General features: G+C 38.4%; 1 protein-coding gene across 5 annotated transcripts in view; it reads right to left on the minus strand.

Annotated features, from left to right (window-relative positions):
- Positions 1–347: 347 nt before the first annotated feature.
- Positions 348–12,883, minus strand: part of RWDD2B (RWD domain containing 2B) — a 15,809-nt gene continuing 3,273 nt past the window's right edge. The window contains exons 2-7 of one of the 5 annotated variants that reach the window (XM_055086387.1): positions 10,997–11,171; positions 8,753–8,934; positions 6,144–6,370; positions 5,728–5,795; positions 5,240–5,602; positions 348–4,669 (exon numbers count right to left, since the gene is read on the minus strand). In XM_055086387.1, the coding sequence (XP_054942362.1) occupies positions 4,435–4,669; positions 5,240–5,602; positions 5,728–5,795; positions 6,144–6,350 (873 nt within the window). In that variant the 5' untranslated portion in view covers positions 6,351–6,370; positions 8,753–8,934; positions 10,997–11,171 and the 3' untranslated portion in view covers positions 348–4,434. Of the gene's footprint in view, positions 4,670–5,239; positions 5,603–5,727; positions 5,796–6,143; positions 6,371–8,752; positions 8,935–10,996; positions 11,172–11,913; positions 12,098–12,132; positions 12,225–12,883 lie in introns of those variants that run through there. The other 4 variants (XM_028492598.2, XM_055086386.1, XM_028492599.2 and 1 more) reach the window with 4 other exon arrangements.

Consider the following 12,883-nt stretch of genomic DNA (forward strand, 5'->3'; position numbering starts at 1 on the left):
CCAGAGTTTAAGAGTGAATTTCCACTTCTAGAAATCTAACTTGAAGAGATAATAATGGACGCTCAGAGCAGCTTTGTTTTTGAAAGCAAGCTAAACCAAACCAAACCAAACCAAAAATGTTACGATCTCACGACCAAAACAGTGAACTGCTGAAATCAATTACGGTACACTCAAGACAACCGAATACAAGACAGTCTTGAAAATATTTAATGTCATGGAAATGTTTACAACCTATTGTTTAATTAAAGAAGGCAGATACAAAGCAGCATGTACAGTATGACTTGTTTAAAAAAGGAAGACGTCATATACATATATGCAAAAGTAATATACTAAAAAATAAAACAAAATGAAAATTTGTCTTCTTAGGCAGGAGATTATGGGTGAGTTTTACATCCAGTTATTTGTACATTTTCTACAATGGTCATCTTTTCTAGTAAAAATATATTGCTTACACTTATTTACATATATTTTGGGGGTGGGGAAAAGCAAGAGAACAAGTTTACAAAATCCAAAATGCCAAACACCCTGGGGAGGGTGGGGAATTAAGCCTCCATACTGTATGAGCAAAATTCCTATATTCAATCATCCAAATCAAATTATTATTTAGGAACTATTCGAAAATAGATAATTTGAAAATATTTTAAGAACAAAAGTGATGGTGTATCAAAAATTACTTTTTTCAAGAATGTATGTGTACGTATAACTGAATCACTTTGCTGTAAAGTAGAAGTTAACACAACATTGTAAATCAACTATACTTCAAAAAAATAAATTTTGAAAAAAGAACTCAGGTAAAATAAGAACTTTAGGCCAATGAACTTAAGAATTTTCTTTCTGAAAAAAATCACTTTTTCCTATCATATTGCATTTTGGGTTAAACTTAGTGTTATTTAAAGAATCATAAATTAGAACCTCAAACTATCTCAGGAAGACAATATTGTTGAGAACACATGTCATTTAAACTTCTCTGAAACTACTTAAATTTCTTTCAAAAAATGTATCCGTTTAAAACCAAATAAATTTTTTTTAATATTAAAAAAAAATAAGCCTCCATTTCAGTAATTCCCTGGTTAAAATCGAGGGACACCCTGAACCTCGAAGGTGCCACCCAGGTCCCAGAGAGCATCATTCCTCCAATCATCCCAGCTGTTAGCAACATCCGGGAAATCCCGAGAGAGTAAAAGATAAGTATTAAAACAACAACAACAACAACGCAACAAAAACCGTATCTCCGCACCAGAGCTGCAGCTGGCACGGTTGCAGGAACCTCGTCCGAAAGACAAGCGCAGGACTCAAGCCAGGGTCAGAATCCTTTCGCCAGATCCGAATCCAGCTGTCCCAGCTTCGGTTAGGCTACCTGCCCAACTACCCAGCGCTCACCACGTCTCCGACCCTCACGGGCTTGTGCTTCTGGGGCGCACCGACGAAGGCGAGGCGCATGCGTGAAGCGTCCTAGGGGGCCCTCCCAGCTGCGTTCGTAGCTGCACGTGCGGCGGTGCTGCATGGTGGAGGTGCGGGGTTGTACGAGAAGGCAGTGGTGTCCGTTAAGGCCCAGCGCTCTTGGCAGCCGCTCGGAACCCCGGTTTCCATGAGTAGCCAGGCACCTGCCTTTCATTATGAGCCGGAATCCTCCCTCGCCAGGCCCTGTTCCTCGAAGGGGTCCGCAAAGGGCATTAAGGCCTCCATCCTTCCTCGACGCGGTGGGATCAGATTGCCAGATTGTGCTTAAGTGGAAGCACATGCTCCTTGTACCCCCTTTTGCAGAATTTTTGTGGGCCCAGTTTGTACTATGTGGTTGTAATCATTGTTTCGGGGGACAGCGGACTGGCAAGTTATGTACGTGCACCTGTCCTTATATGCCTTTAACTCTTGGCTGCCTTGTAGCTTTAATGGAATTTCACGAATGATACGTTATGTTGGGTTTCCCTGATACACAGCTTTCTAAAATCAAAACCGAAAACAAAACGGTGTCACAGTTATTTTTATACAAGTGCCGAAAGTAATCATCAGTTGTGCACCGCAGCAGATGCAGTTTTTTTGTTGTTTGTTTTAATGCAGTTTATCAAATTAATGTGCAGATGGTAGGACTGGCTTTGACTTTGTTACTCCAAACTGAACATTTGGGCTTGTGGGATTAACTCTAGAATGTTTAAATTTTGTTTTGTTTTACTTGACTCAATAATACTGTTGTTTGTACAGAAATTACTTTTACGAATAAAAATGGACATGTAGCCAATGTTTCCTGCCTCCGCTCTTGCTTTCTATAGATCTTTTAATTTTTAAACATGATTTGATTTGGGACTAACAGTTTCTTTTAAGGGTTTATCATTATTTCTTTATAGATGATTCCAGTTCAAGATATTTTTCAGATTAATACATGACAAACTGTCACTGTGGAATAAAGATACATACTGAACAATTTTATATTTAAGGATGTCTATATATGAAGTGCATAATCATTGGTAAAAGTCTAAGAAAGCTATATTGCCTCTAACATTTAACTATAGTTTCTTACAGCTTTTATTGTGTCTCTTACATTATATAATGTAGGCAGGACCATCTAATTTGCTGTTTTCTAATACTTCCATCCACTCTCCAAAAAAATTTATTAATCATGAGGTTGGAAAATCTGTACTTCTCTTGGTCACTGTGTTAACAGTCCAATGTCTAAATTTGACAGGTCTGTCTGGGAAGAAAACTTATAATGCTACATTATTGTAGTCTATGTTTTTATATTACACGAGATCTATATATTTACACATAACAATGTGTTTTTAATAAAATAATGTACAAAGACTAAAAAAATTACAGCAATTTAGTCCTGCTGAAAGTAACATGTGCATCATCTGGCCCCTTTGGTGGCCTCTAGGGATGTCAGTCTCATGCTCTGTGGGGTATTTCACCCAAATCTGGAAGTGGCTGGAGGGAGTCAGAAACTAAACGTCCAGCTGGTCCAGCTGGCTGTGTGGTGGCAGCGGAGGAAGGACTGGCATTTCCAGGGCAAAGGGCAACTGACAGGGCACTGGGGAGGTGGGCAGCATGGAGGGAATCTGAGGAGGCACGTAAGATGTGCAGCCAATATAGGCACTGTGCTATGAATACCACTCGGATTCTTATTTGTGTTTATATTTAAGATCTATCCACATTGCCGTGTTAGTTCCACTTTATTACTTTTGATTTTTACTTGGATAGTATGTAGCATAATGTATTTAGTGATTCACTTAGTGATGGGCACGTACATTGCCTCCAACTTTTTACTAAGATAAACAATGCATTATGTCCCCCATGCCCACTCCTCTATCCAAGTCTGACTTTTCAAGGAATACCCAACACACAGTACCAAGCTGAGTGCTAGCAATTAGTAAATATTTAATAAACACTTTGGAAACTGATTTATGGAGGGCCTCAAAATCCAGATAGTGTGTTTATTTGACTCTAGGTCAATTTGCTGAAAATAAATTTACAGAAAGCCACTTCCAGAGAGAAAAATTTGTCAAAATCCAATTTTCCAAGAACGAATGCTCTAAATTACCAGTTTGATGAATAGTTGAGGCCTATTAAAAAGTTTGAGCTCTGCTCGTGCTTCAAAGACTTCTGTGAGGTGAGCCAAGGAGCAGGGCAGAGCATTAAGTATACAAAAATAGAGATGAACTGAAAACTCCGTTTAAGAAAAATTTCACTAATCTTTGTATCAAATGCCTGGGGTAGGTGCAAAACTAATGCTTTGAAAAAAATGTATTTGGCAAACTCGCTTTTGACTGCTAGTAACAGGCACAGAAATATAAATAAAACTGGTTTTATTTCATAATAAGCTGTCTAGAGATAGGCAGCGGCTAGTGTTCGATCAGTAGTTTAACAGCTTGAGGACTGGCATCTCTGTGGCTCTTTTGGCCCTTCCTTCCCTCGTGGTTGAAAGGACTACTGCAGCTCCAGCCATCACTTTGGTATTTCGGACAGAAAGAGAGGGAAGAAGTGCCCTAGCTGCATCTATCATTTTAATCAGGGAAGCAAAAGTTTTCCCAAAGGTTCCCTGCTCCCCCTACCCCCGCCCCAGCTGCAAGAGAGCCTGGACAGAGTGAGCATTAAGCTTTCCCAGGTTCTTAGTGGAGGCAGATAAAGGGGAAGGGGATTGGAAATAAGTGGCAAGTATCACCAACACTATTGTCCTCAAATATAATTAACTTCTCTTTCAAAATAGGTAGTTTATATGTCAAGACATGTCTATCAACAATTTTAAGATTATAATTTAAAACTCAGTTCTGCATTCAATCATGAATATTTTTAACAGATGCATTTCAGTTATACTACTTTTCCTCTTTTTTTCCCCCTTAACATTTTAGAATGGGACTAAAGTGAAATTACTTAATCTTTCAAGAAAGAGTCAGGGAGAAAGTCAAAAGACCAATAGTAGCAAAACACTTTCAACTCCTCTGCTCACTGTCCTTCCACACCAAAGAACATCTGGAAAACATCCCCACATCCTCTGGCATTTAAAAACTGATACAGTTGACCAAAGTCCATGTGGTTTCCTCTGGCTCCATTAACACTGAATACTTTTTCTTCAAAAACTGAAAATTTTCTTTGTCTTTCCATTTCCTCATTTGTACCATCAAAGGCAATGTCTTCTCGATGGCGAATTAAAATTCTCTTCCAGTTTAATTTTCTGAGTCTGAAAGAAATTTTCAGAGTAGAAATTTTGAAAATGTGTTGTGTATTCTAAAGCACTGAAAATAGAAGTTATAAAACAGATTTCTCAGTGCCTTGTCCTAGAAGTAAAGAAATCTACTTTTATCTCACATGGATTTTATTTTAATCAAATATGATTCTGGTTATAATCCCACCCCCAAACTCACTTATTGCCATTATCACTACCTCGTATTAGCATTTTAGAAATGTGGAAATTGCTGAATCTCAACCTCCCAAAGGGACTTCTCAGAAATGAGATTAGAAACCCCCTTGTTTCACAGGGTTCACACAACTTACAGCATCACTAAGATGAGGGAAGAATCAGATCCATAAACATGGAGGGGACAGTAGACACCATCTTGGGCAGGGGCTCGATTTAACATCTATCTACAGAACATCTTCTCTGCGCCCTGTATCAGGCGAAGGGAGTGATGCTGATCATATGTGAGTGCTGTTTTAGACTGAGTCCCCATACATACTGATTTCTACATCTCTATTATCGTGTTTAGTACTAAAATTATTGACAAGGCATACAAAAGTTGTGAAAGCCAACCTTGACCAGAATTCTTCACAGGCACTTTGTGGGCCTTCCACACAAACAACACCAGGTTTCCCAGGCATGCTAAACCCAGATAGGGAAAGCTCCTTTGCCCACTCTAGAATGTTCTTTCGTTTGCATTTGTTGTAGATGTGATGGCTGTAGATCCAGAGTCTTGTAAGAATGAGGTCAACTGGCTGGACTGTACTTCCTGGAGCAGGGGAAGGTGTGTTGTCTTTGCGGACATAGCCAGAAGCGTGTTCTCTAACCCACTCTGTGGCATTCAATATACAGACATGTCCAAGACAATTCTTCTGTAGGTATGTGGTCAGATCTGTATTCAGCTGAGCCTGCTGGGATCTACTTAATAATACTGATCTGATGGAAAAGATACGGGATTAAAAAATTAAATCAATTTTCTTGGAACAGAAAACAAACTTGAGAATTGCTTTTATTCTCAGATTAGTTTTGACCTCTAGAGTTGGCCAGTTTCTGTAACATACCTGACAGTAATTTCAGGTAGAACTGCAGGGTATTCAAAGGGAAGAACACAGGCCAGAGAAAACATCACCTGATAAAAAAAAAAAAGAGAAAAAAAATGCCGTTAAGTGCTGTTTTAAGTTGAGATATGTTTCAAAAGTAAACATGAGGCCTTCCCTGGTGGCGCAGTGGTTGAGAGTCCGCCTGCCGATGCAGGGGACACGGGTCCGTGCCCCGGTCCGGGAAGGTCCCACATGCCGCGGAGCAACTAGGCCCGTGAGCCATGGCCGCTGAGCCTGCGCGTCCGGAGCCTGTGCTCCGCAACGGGAGAGGGCACAACAGTGAGAGGCCCGTGCACCGCAAAAAAAAAAAAAAAAAAAAAAAAAAAAAAAAAAAAAAGTAAACATGAAACATGCTTCCAAAAGTAAAATTGAATTACCATTGCTTCCTCAGATATGTCCAGGTTCACAGTGATAGTAAAGTAAACTTTTGAAGATCGTCCTTCCATTGTCCTCTTTTCAATACAATCTTTTAGCTCTGCTAAAGCCAGCTGGTCATTCATTATGAGCTCATTCACACCGGGGAACATACTGGCTAGCAGGTCTAACTCAGAGAGCTGGGCCTCTGCCTGTTCAATCTCAATCATTTTTGGATATCTGTAGGGTTCTAGGAAGATAGGATAATAGAGACATTTACAAGTATTATACAATCTTGGGAGAACTCAATATGGGTACTTACTAGATATGGCTACTTATGGAAAATTTGATTTCTTCATAAAATATGAAATTTAATCAGAATACCTTCTGGTTATTCTACTTTCAGGTGTAATATGCTAAGGACCCAAAGAACAGGATAATACAATGAGAGCCATAAAACTCTAATAATAAGCAGGCACCAAATTCCTCTGTTTCTAGATAGTTGATGTGGCATCTTGAGCTGCCACAATGAGCAATTACATTGAAGTAAACTAATTATGTAGTCAAATGCCGTATCAATGATATAACAAGGACAGAGGCTCTGACTGGTTACCTTGGAAAGTTAGAATGAAAAGAATAAGTAAGAGAGTTAGTTATGTGGATGGTTAATTTTTCCCTCTTAACTTAATATTCATTAGTTTTTTTTAAAAAAGTAGAAGAATGTGAAAAAGGGAAAATAAAGGCTAATTATCCCACAGCTCAAGTAACCCATGTTAACATAAAAAAAAAAAGTACAAGATTATAAAATTCAAATGGCAGAGAAAGGTTGAAAAATGAAGATACAGTTTGCTGCTGGTGATTGCTTCCCCTATCTGTCCAAGTCCCCCAACCAAGGCAGTTTTTAGTGTGTCAGAAACTGAAAACATTTTAGGCATTATACATATATGGAAAACACATGTTGGTATAATGTGTAAATAAATGTAGAGAATTAAATATATAATTAAAATGTATCTACAGGGGATCATATATACACATCTTTTTTCCTTACTTTCTATCCCTCTTCCCCCCAAATATATTTTGGAGATCTATTCACTGTCAGCACATATTGTTCTGTCTCATTCTTTCTAGTGGTTGACTGTCAAACTGAATCATGTAGATATGTCATAATTTATTGCGTTTGTTATCTACTGATGGGCACTTGGGTTGCTTCCAGATTTTTTCTATTATGAACACTTCTATAATGGTAGTTTATATATATATGTGCATGTTGAACTGTGAATACTGTATATTCAAGAATTAGTTTGTAGAAGTGGCTGGTTGGTACAGCATTTAAAAATTTTGGTAGATATTGCCAAGTTGCCTTCCAGAAAGTTGCTACATGGAAGTTTAAAACTTTTACACAGTCCCCTTCTTTAAAAAAAATTCTTAATACATAGTCTTTTTATGGTGTTTTGTGTCTGTGTGTGCCATTCATGAGTTTTTATTTTTAAGGAGGCAAACTCACCAGCCTTTTCTTTTACAGATTCTGGACTTTGAATCTTTGTTAGAAAAGTCTTCCCCACTCCAAGGTTATAAAGGTTACCAAGCTGCTAATCAAAATATGATTTAAACAAATTTTTAGAATTTGATAAATTGATTTTAATTTCATTTGCAAGAAAAAGTGTGGGGCTTTCTAATAAAACACGAAGGCTGAGCACATGTATTTATTTCTCTTTCTCTCTTTTTCCCCCATTTAAACTAGAGTAAAGGAACAGATTCTTAAATACAAAGGGAGAGGAAATAATAGGTAAAAGCTGTCAACAAAATTCTGGAAGATAGAAAGGGGTGAATGAATTATAACAGATTTCAGCTTTCTTCCCTCTGTTAACTGCTTGGTCAGATGGGGAAGGGAGCTGCAGAACTTCAGAAAGTCTCAGTACTGTCAACACCAGCTGCCTTGGAAAGTAGCAGTGTGTATGCAGTAGAAAACATGAATTTGTTGAAAGTCTAGAGTCTAGACTTTTAATTAGACTCTAGTTCAGCATCTCTTAATATTGGCACTATTGACATTTTGGATGAGATAACTCGTGTGTGTGTGTGGGGGGGGGCAATCTCTATCTTTTAATTATAATATTTAGACATTTACATTTAATGCAATATTAATACGCTAGGTCTTAAGTCAACCATTTGGTTTTCTATTTGTTTTCCATTTCTTTGTGTTTTTTTTTCCTGCCTTTTTGAAAATATTTTGCAATTCCATTTTGGTTAATCTATAATGTTTTTGCATGTATTTCTTCTTACAGCTTTTTTAGTGGTTACTCTAAATTATATATACATAACATTATATATATATAATTACACACACATGTATATACAAATTATAACAGTCTACTGGTATCATATTTTACCAGTGTCAGTAAAATACAGAAATCTTATGTCACTTTTACTTTTACCTTCCTCCGTTAATAATATAGTGATCTTAAATTTTTCTTCTACATATATTTAGAACAACAGTGTAATAATTTTTGATTCAGCCATCAAATATGATGTAGAAAACTCAAGGAAAATCCATTTTATTCATTCACATTTTTGCTCAGTTATGATATTTCCTCCATAATTCCTTTATTATTTCTTTTCTGTTTAGAAAACTTACTTTAGCCATTCTTTTAGGGTAAGTCTTACAAATTCTCTTAGTTTTCTTTTATCATAGAATGTCTTGATTTCTCCTTCATTCCTGAAGCATATTTTCACTGGATATAAGTATTCTGGGATGATAGTTCTTTACTTTCAGCATTTGAACAGTATTATGCCTCTTCCTTCTGGTCTCCACAGTTTCTGATGAAAAAAATGCTCTCTTATTTGAATTGTTTACCCTTATAGCTAAGGTTCATTTTGCTCTTGCTGCTTTCAAGACTTTTTTCCTTTAGTTTTCAGAAGTTTGACTATGATGTGTCTTGATGTGGATTTCTTTGGGTTCATCTTGCTTGACATTAATCTGGTCTCTTGAATCTGTGTATACCTTTTGACAAATTTGGGGAATTTTCAGCCATTATTTCTTCAAGTACATTTTCAGTTCTGTCCTCTTTCTCCTCTCCTTCTGGGATGACATGAATGTCAGATCTTTTGTTATAGTCTCACATGTCCCTAAAACTCTATTTATTTTTGGTCTATTTTCTCTCTGTTATTCAGATTGGGTAATTTTTGTTGTAACTTCCAGTTTTCTGATTCTTTCCTTTGCTCCTTTCCTTCTGGTGTTGATTCTATCTACTGTGTTTTTAATTTTGGTTGTTATATTTTTCATTTCTAACATTTCTTTTTAGTTCTTCTTTATATCTTCTGTTTCTCTACTGAGACTCTATTTTTTTCATTTGCTTCAAGTGTGTTTATAATTGCTTGTTGAAAATTTTTATGATAGGGGTTTTTAAATCTTTGTCAGATAATTCTCCCATCTCTGTCATTCTGGTATTGGCATCTATTGATTTTTTTTTTCCATTTAGTTTGAGATTGTCATTGTCTTTGGTATGATGAGCGATTTTGATTGAAACTTGGACATTTGGGGTATTAAGAGACTCTGGATATTATTTAAATCTTCCATTTTAGCATGCTTTATCTGATAATGCTTCAGGAGGGGAAGAGGTGGGTGCTGCTTCATTACTACCAAGTGTGATAGAAATCCAGGTTCCCTATTCAGCTTTTATTGACATCTAAGGTGAGTGGGGGAGTGGAGAGAGTTCTTCATTACTGCTGGGTAAGGATGGGAGTTCTAGTGCCACTGTAGGCCTCTAAGGATACCTCCCTGGCTGGGAGTGATAGGAGTGCCTCATTATTGCTCCCCAGGTGGCCTCCACTAACACCAGGGTTAGGGGTGGCTTTGTTAATGGTAGGTGGTGTTGAGAGCTCTGACTTTCCACTAGACCTCTCTGACAGCACCCCAGAAGGATAAAAGGGGGTCCCTTGTTATTGCTGCATCACGCAGACGTACAAACTCTTCATGTGGTCTGACATGGACCTGACATGGGGCTGACACTGACACTGTAGTGCAGTCCTTGTTACTGCCTAGCAGGGAGAAAAGTCCTGGGTCCCAACTCAGACATTTTTGGCAACTTTCTGACAAGGGGTGGGCATTAGGTGCTTATTGCAGCTCAGTGAAGATGGAATCTAGGCTCCCTTTGCTGGTGTTAGTAGGGGAGAGGCCACAGTGTTTTCATGGGATTTGCCTGGTATACAGTATTTATTATTTAAATGTTTTCTGTCTTGCTAGACTGTACTTTTCTTGATACCTTATTAGATAGAGCAGGTTTTTGTTAGGGCTTAAATTTTTCTTTATTTTTTTCCGGTTGGTACCCTTGGATTTCTGGATACCAATCCAAAGATGACAGAGAGACACAAAGTGAGCCAATGTTGTTGGAAAAATGGCACCAATAGATGTACTCAACGGTTGCCACAAACCTTCAATTTGTAAAAATCACAGTATCTGCAAAGTGCAATAAAATGAGGTATGCCTGTATACTCAAACAGTAGAATATTATGAGATAATTTTTAAAATGGATATTAACATTGATGTTCATTTTATATGGTTACCTGAAATAGCAGATTGTAGAGCAATATAAATAATCTTAATCAATAAATAATGATATCACTATTCATTCTTATACCATCACACATACTTGAAAAAAAATCACAAAGAGAATTCACCAAACTATTAACAGTTGGCTAAATGTGGGTAGAGGGAAGAAGAGAAGGATTTTCACTTTTTAATTTGTGTGCTTCTATATTGTTTGACATTTTATGATTAGCATGTAGTACTTCTAAATTCACCAGAAAAAAAATAAGCGTTACTCTTCCGAATGGAAAAGAAGAGCTCAATCCCACTGTTGCAGAGGCAAACACGGCTTACCTTCTCAATGAGAATTTACTCCGTGAAATCAAAAACCATTATTTCAGCTAGTGGTGTCTTCATGGAATTCCTTTTAATCTTAGGTAAAGGTTTATCGAGCAGCTACTATATGTAGAGCTTCATCCTTCACTCCTTCTTGGAACTTTCTATTTAGTTCGAAGATCAGGACTTATATCTAATAAAATATAGAACAATGAAGGTAAAAAGGCCAAGTGTTTAATGACCAGTATAGGTATTATCACGAGGATTAAGATAAGAGCATAATCAATGAAATAGGTCATCAGGAAAGATTTGAGGAAGGCAGCAGGATAAGAGTTGAGCCTTGAAGGAAGGGTAAGACTTAGACAAGGGAGGAGGAGGCATGGTGGGGAGAGAGAACAGGTGTGCAAGGCCGGAAAACACAAGAAAAACAGCATAGGCCTGAACCTGTCCCTTCTTCACAAGCCCAACTACCAAGGTCTAATTCAGGGACTCATCATTTGGAATATTTCTTCTTGTGCTGGTTACTTTCTGATTATTCTCTAAATCCATTCTTGGTCCTTCTTTTCCCTGCCCTGGACTCTGGACAGCTAACCTCTATAGCCTATAGCACCCAAGCCTTCTGCCTTTCTTGTGGTTGGGTTCAGCCAATGCTCTGTCAGGAAGTGGGAGGATGGGAGGAGAAAGAGGATAGGGTATTTCCTCACTACTCCTTCCCTGCTTTGGTGGTATTCTGACAATGGCTGTGACCCTCTATAACCAAGCTTCTGCAGGCAGCCCTTCTTCTTTAGCTCCAGCAGAATTTTCAGCCTAGGGATAGTTATGGTTCCTTTAAACCTGGCCACACCTCTGTAAATAGCCCCTTTATTAAACAGCCTATTCAAAGTTTCAAAGTTGAGTGTGTATCTATTTCCTTCCAGAACCATGACTCCTCTTACCTGGCCTCCGCCTCTAATCTCTCCATCAACCGTCAATTCACACTTCACATTGTCATTATACTGATTGTATGCAGTGTCTAATAGAAGTATACTGAGACAAGCAAGAGGGCGCCAACTATCTATTAGGGAAAAGTTCACATAATCGGTGATTGGGCAACAGTGTTGTGGTCTGGGAGAATGGGGTGGAGGTGTGTTAGTTTCCCGGGGGGAAAGGCATACTGGCTGACGACCGTGACAGCTATCCAGTAGAGTTGAGACAGGCTGGGACCTGGGGCCTTTTGCTGCAGTGCTGGCACGCGGACAAATGTCTCCTCGACCAAAAAAATACAAAGAAACTATAAGGGACTAAAAGTGACTACATGCAGGTGCAACTGGGGCAAATTATTAACAACATACAAAAAGCCCCAAAACCCACACAGCACCACCAATGGGGTGGGCCGACCACCCCGACCTCTGGACCCACCCCTATCCTCACCCCATATAAGGAAACAGCTCTCCCTGCCCCGGAGCGAGCAAGGGAACTTGTTACTTGTTTTCGCTCCCTCCTGCTGTAGCAGGGGTTCCAATAAAGCCCTGCCTGAATTTCTTGTCTGGCCTCTTATCAATTTCTATTGATTAAGGAAGCCAAGAACCCTGGTCAGTAACAGAGTGAATTTATCCCAGTTCACCATCTGGCTGTTAGTTTCAAAGACACAGTATCACAAAATGCCAACGTATTGAGAGCGGATCCACTTCCCAAAGGGTGCCTTGCATGATCCATTATAAGCCCTCTAAGAACATGTCTCTCTATTTATTCAAGTCTTCTTTATTTCATCCAATATAGTTGGGTCATTTCTTTAACATCAGAAAATGGTATTTGGCCAACAATTTAGCTAGTTCACTCTATGGTACTTTTAAATTTATTTATTTATTTATTTATTTATGGCTGTGTTGGGTCTTCGTTTCTGTGCGAGGGCTTTCTCTAGTTGTG

The sequence above is a fragment of the Physeter macrocephalus genome, chromosome 8 (genome assembly GCF_002837175.3).
Source record: "Physeter macrocephalus isolate SW-GA chromosome 8, ASM283717v5, whole genome shotgun sequence".
Lineage (NCBI taxonomy): Eukaryota > Metazoa > Chordata > Mammalia > Artiodactyla > Physeteridae > Physeter > Physeter macrocephalus.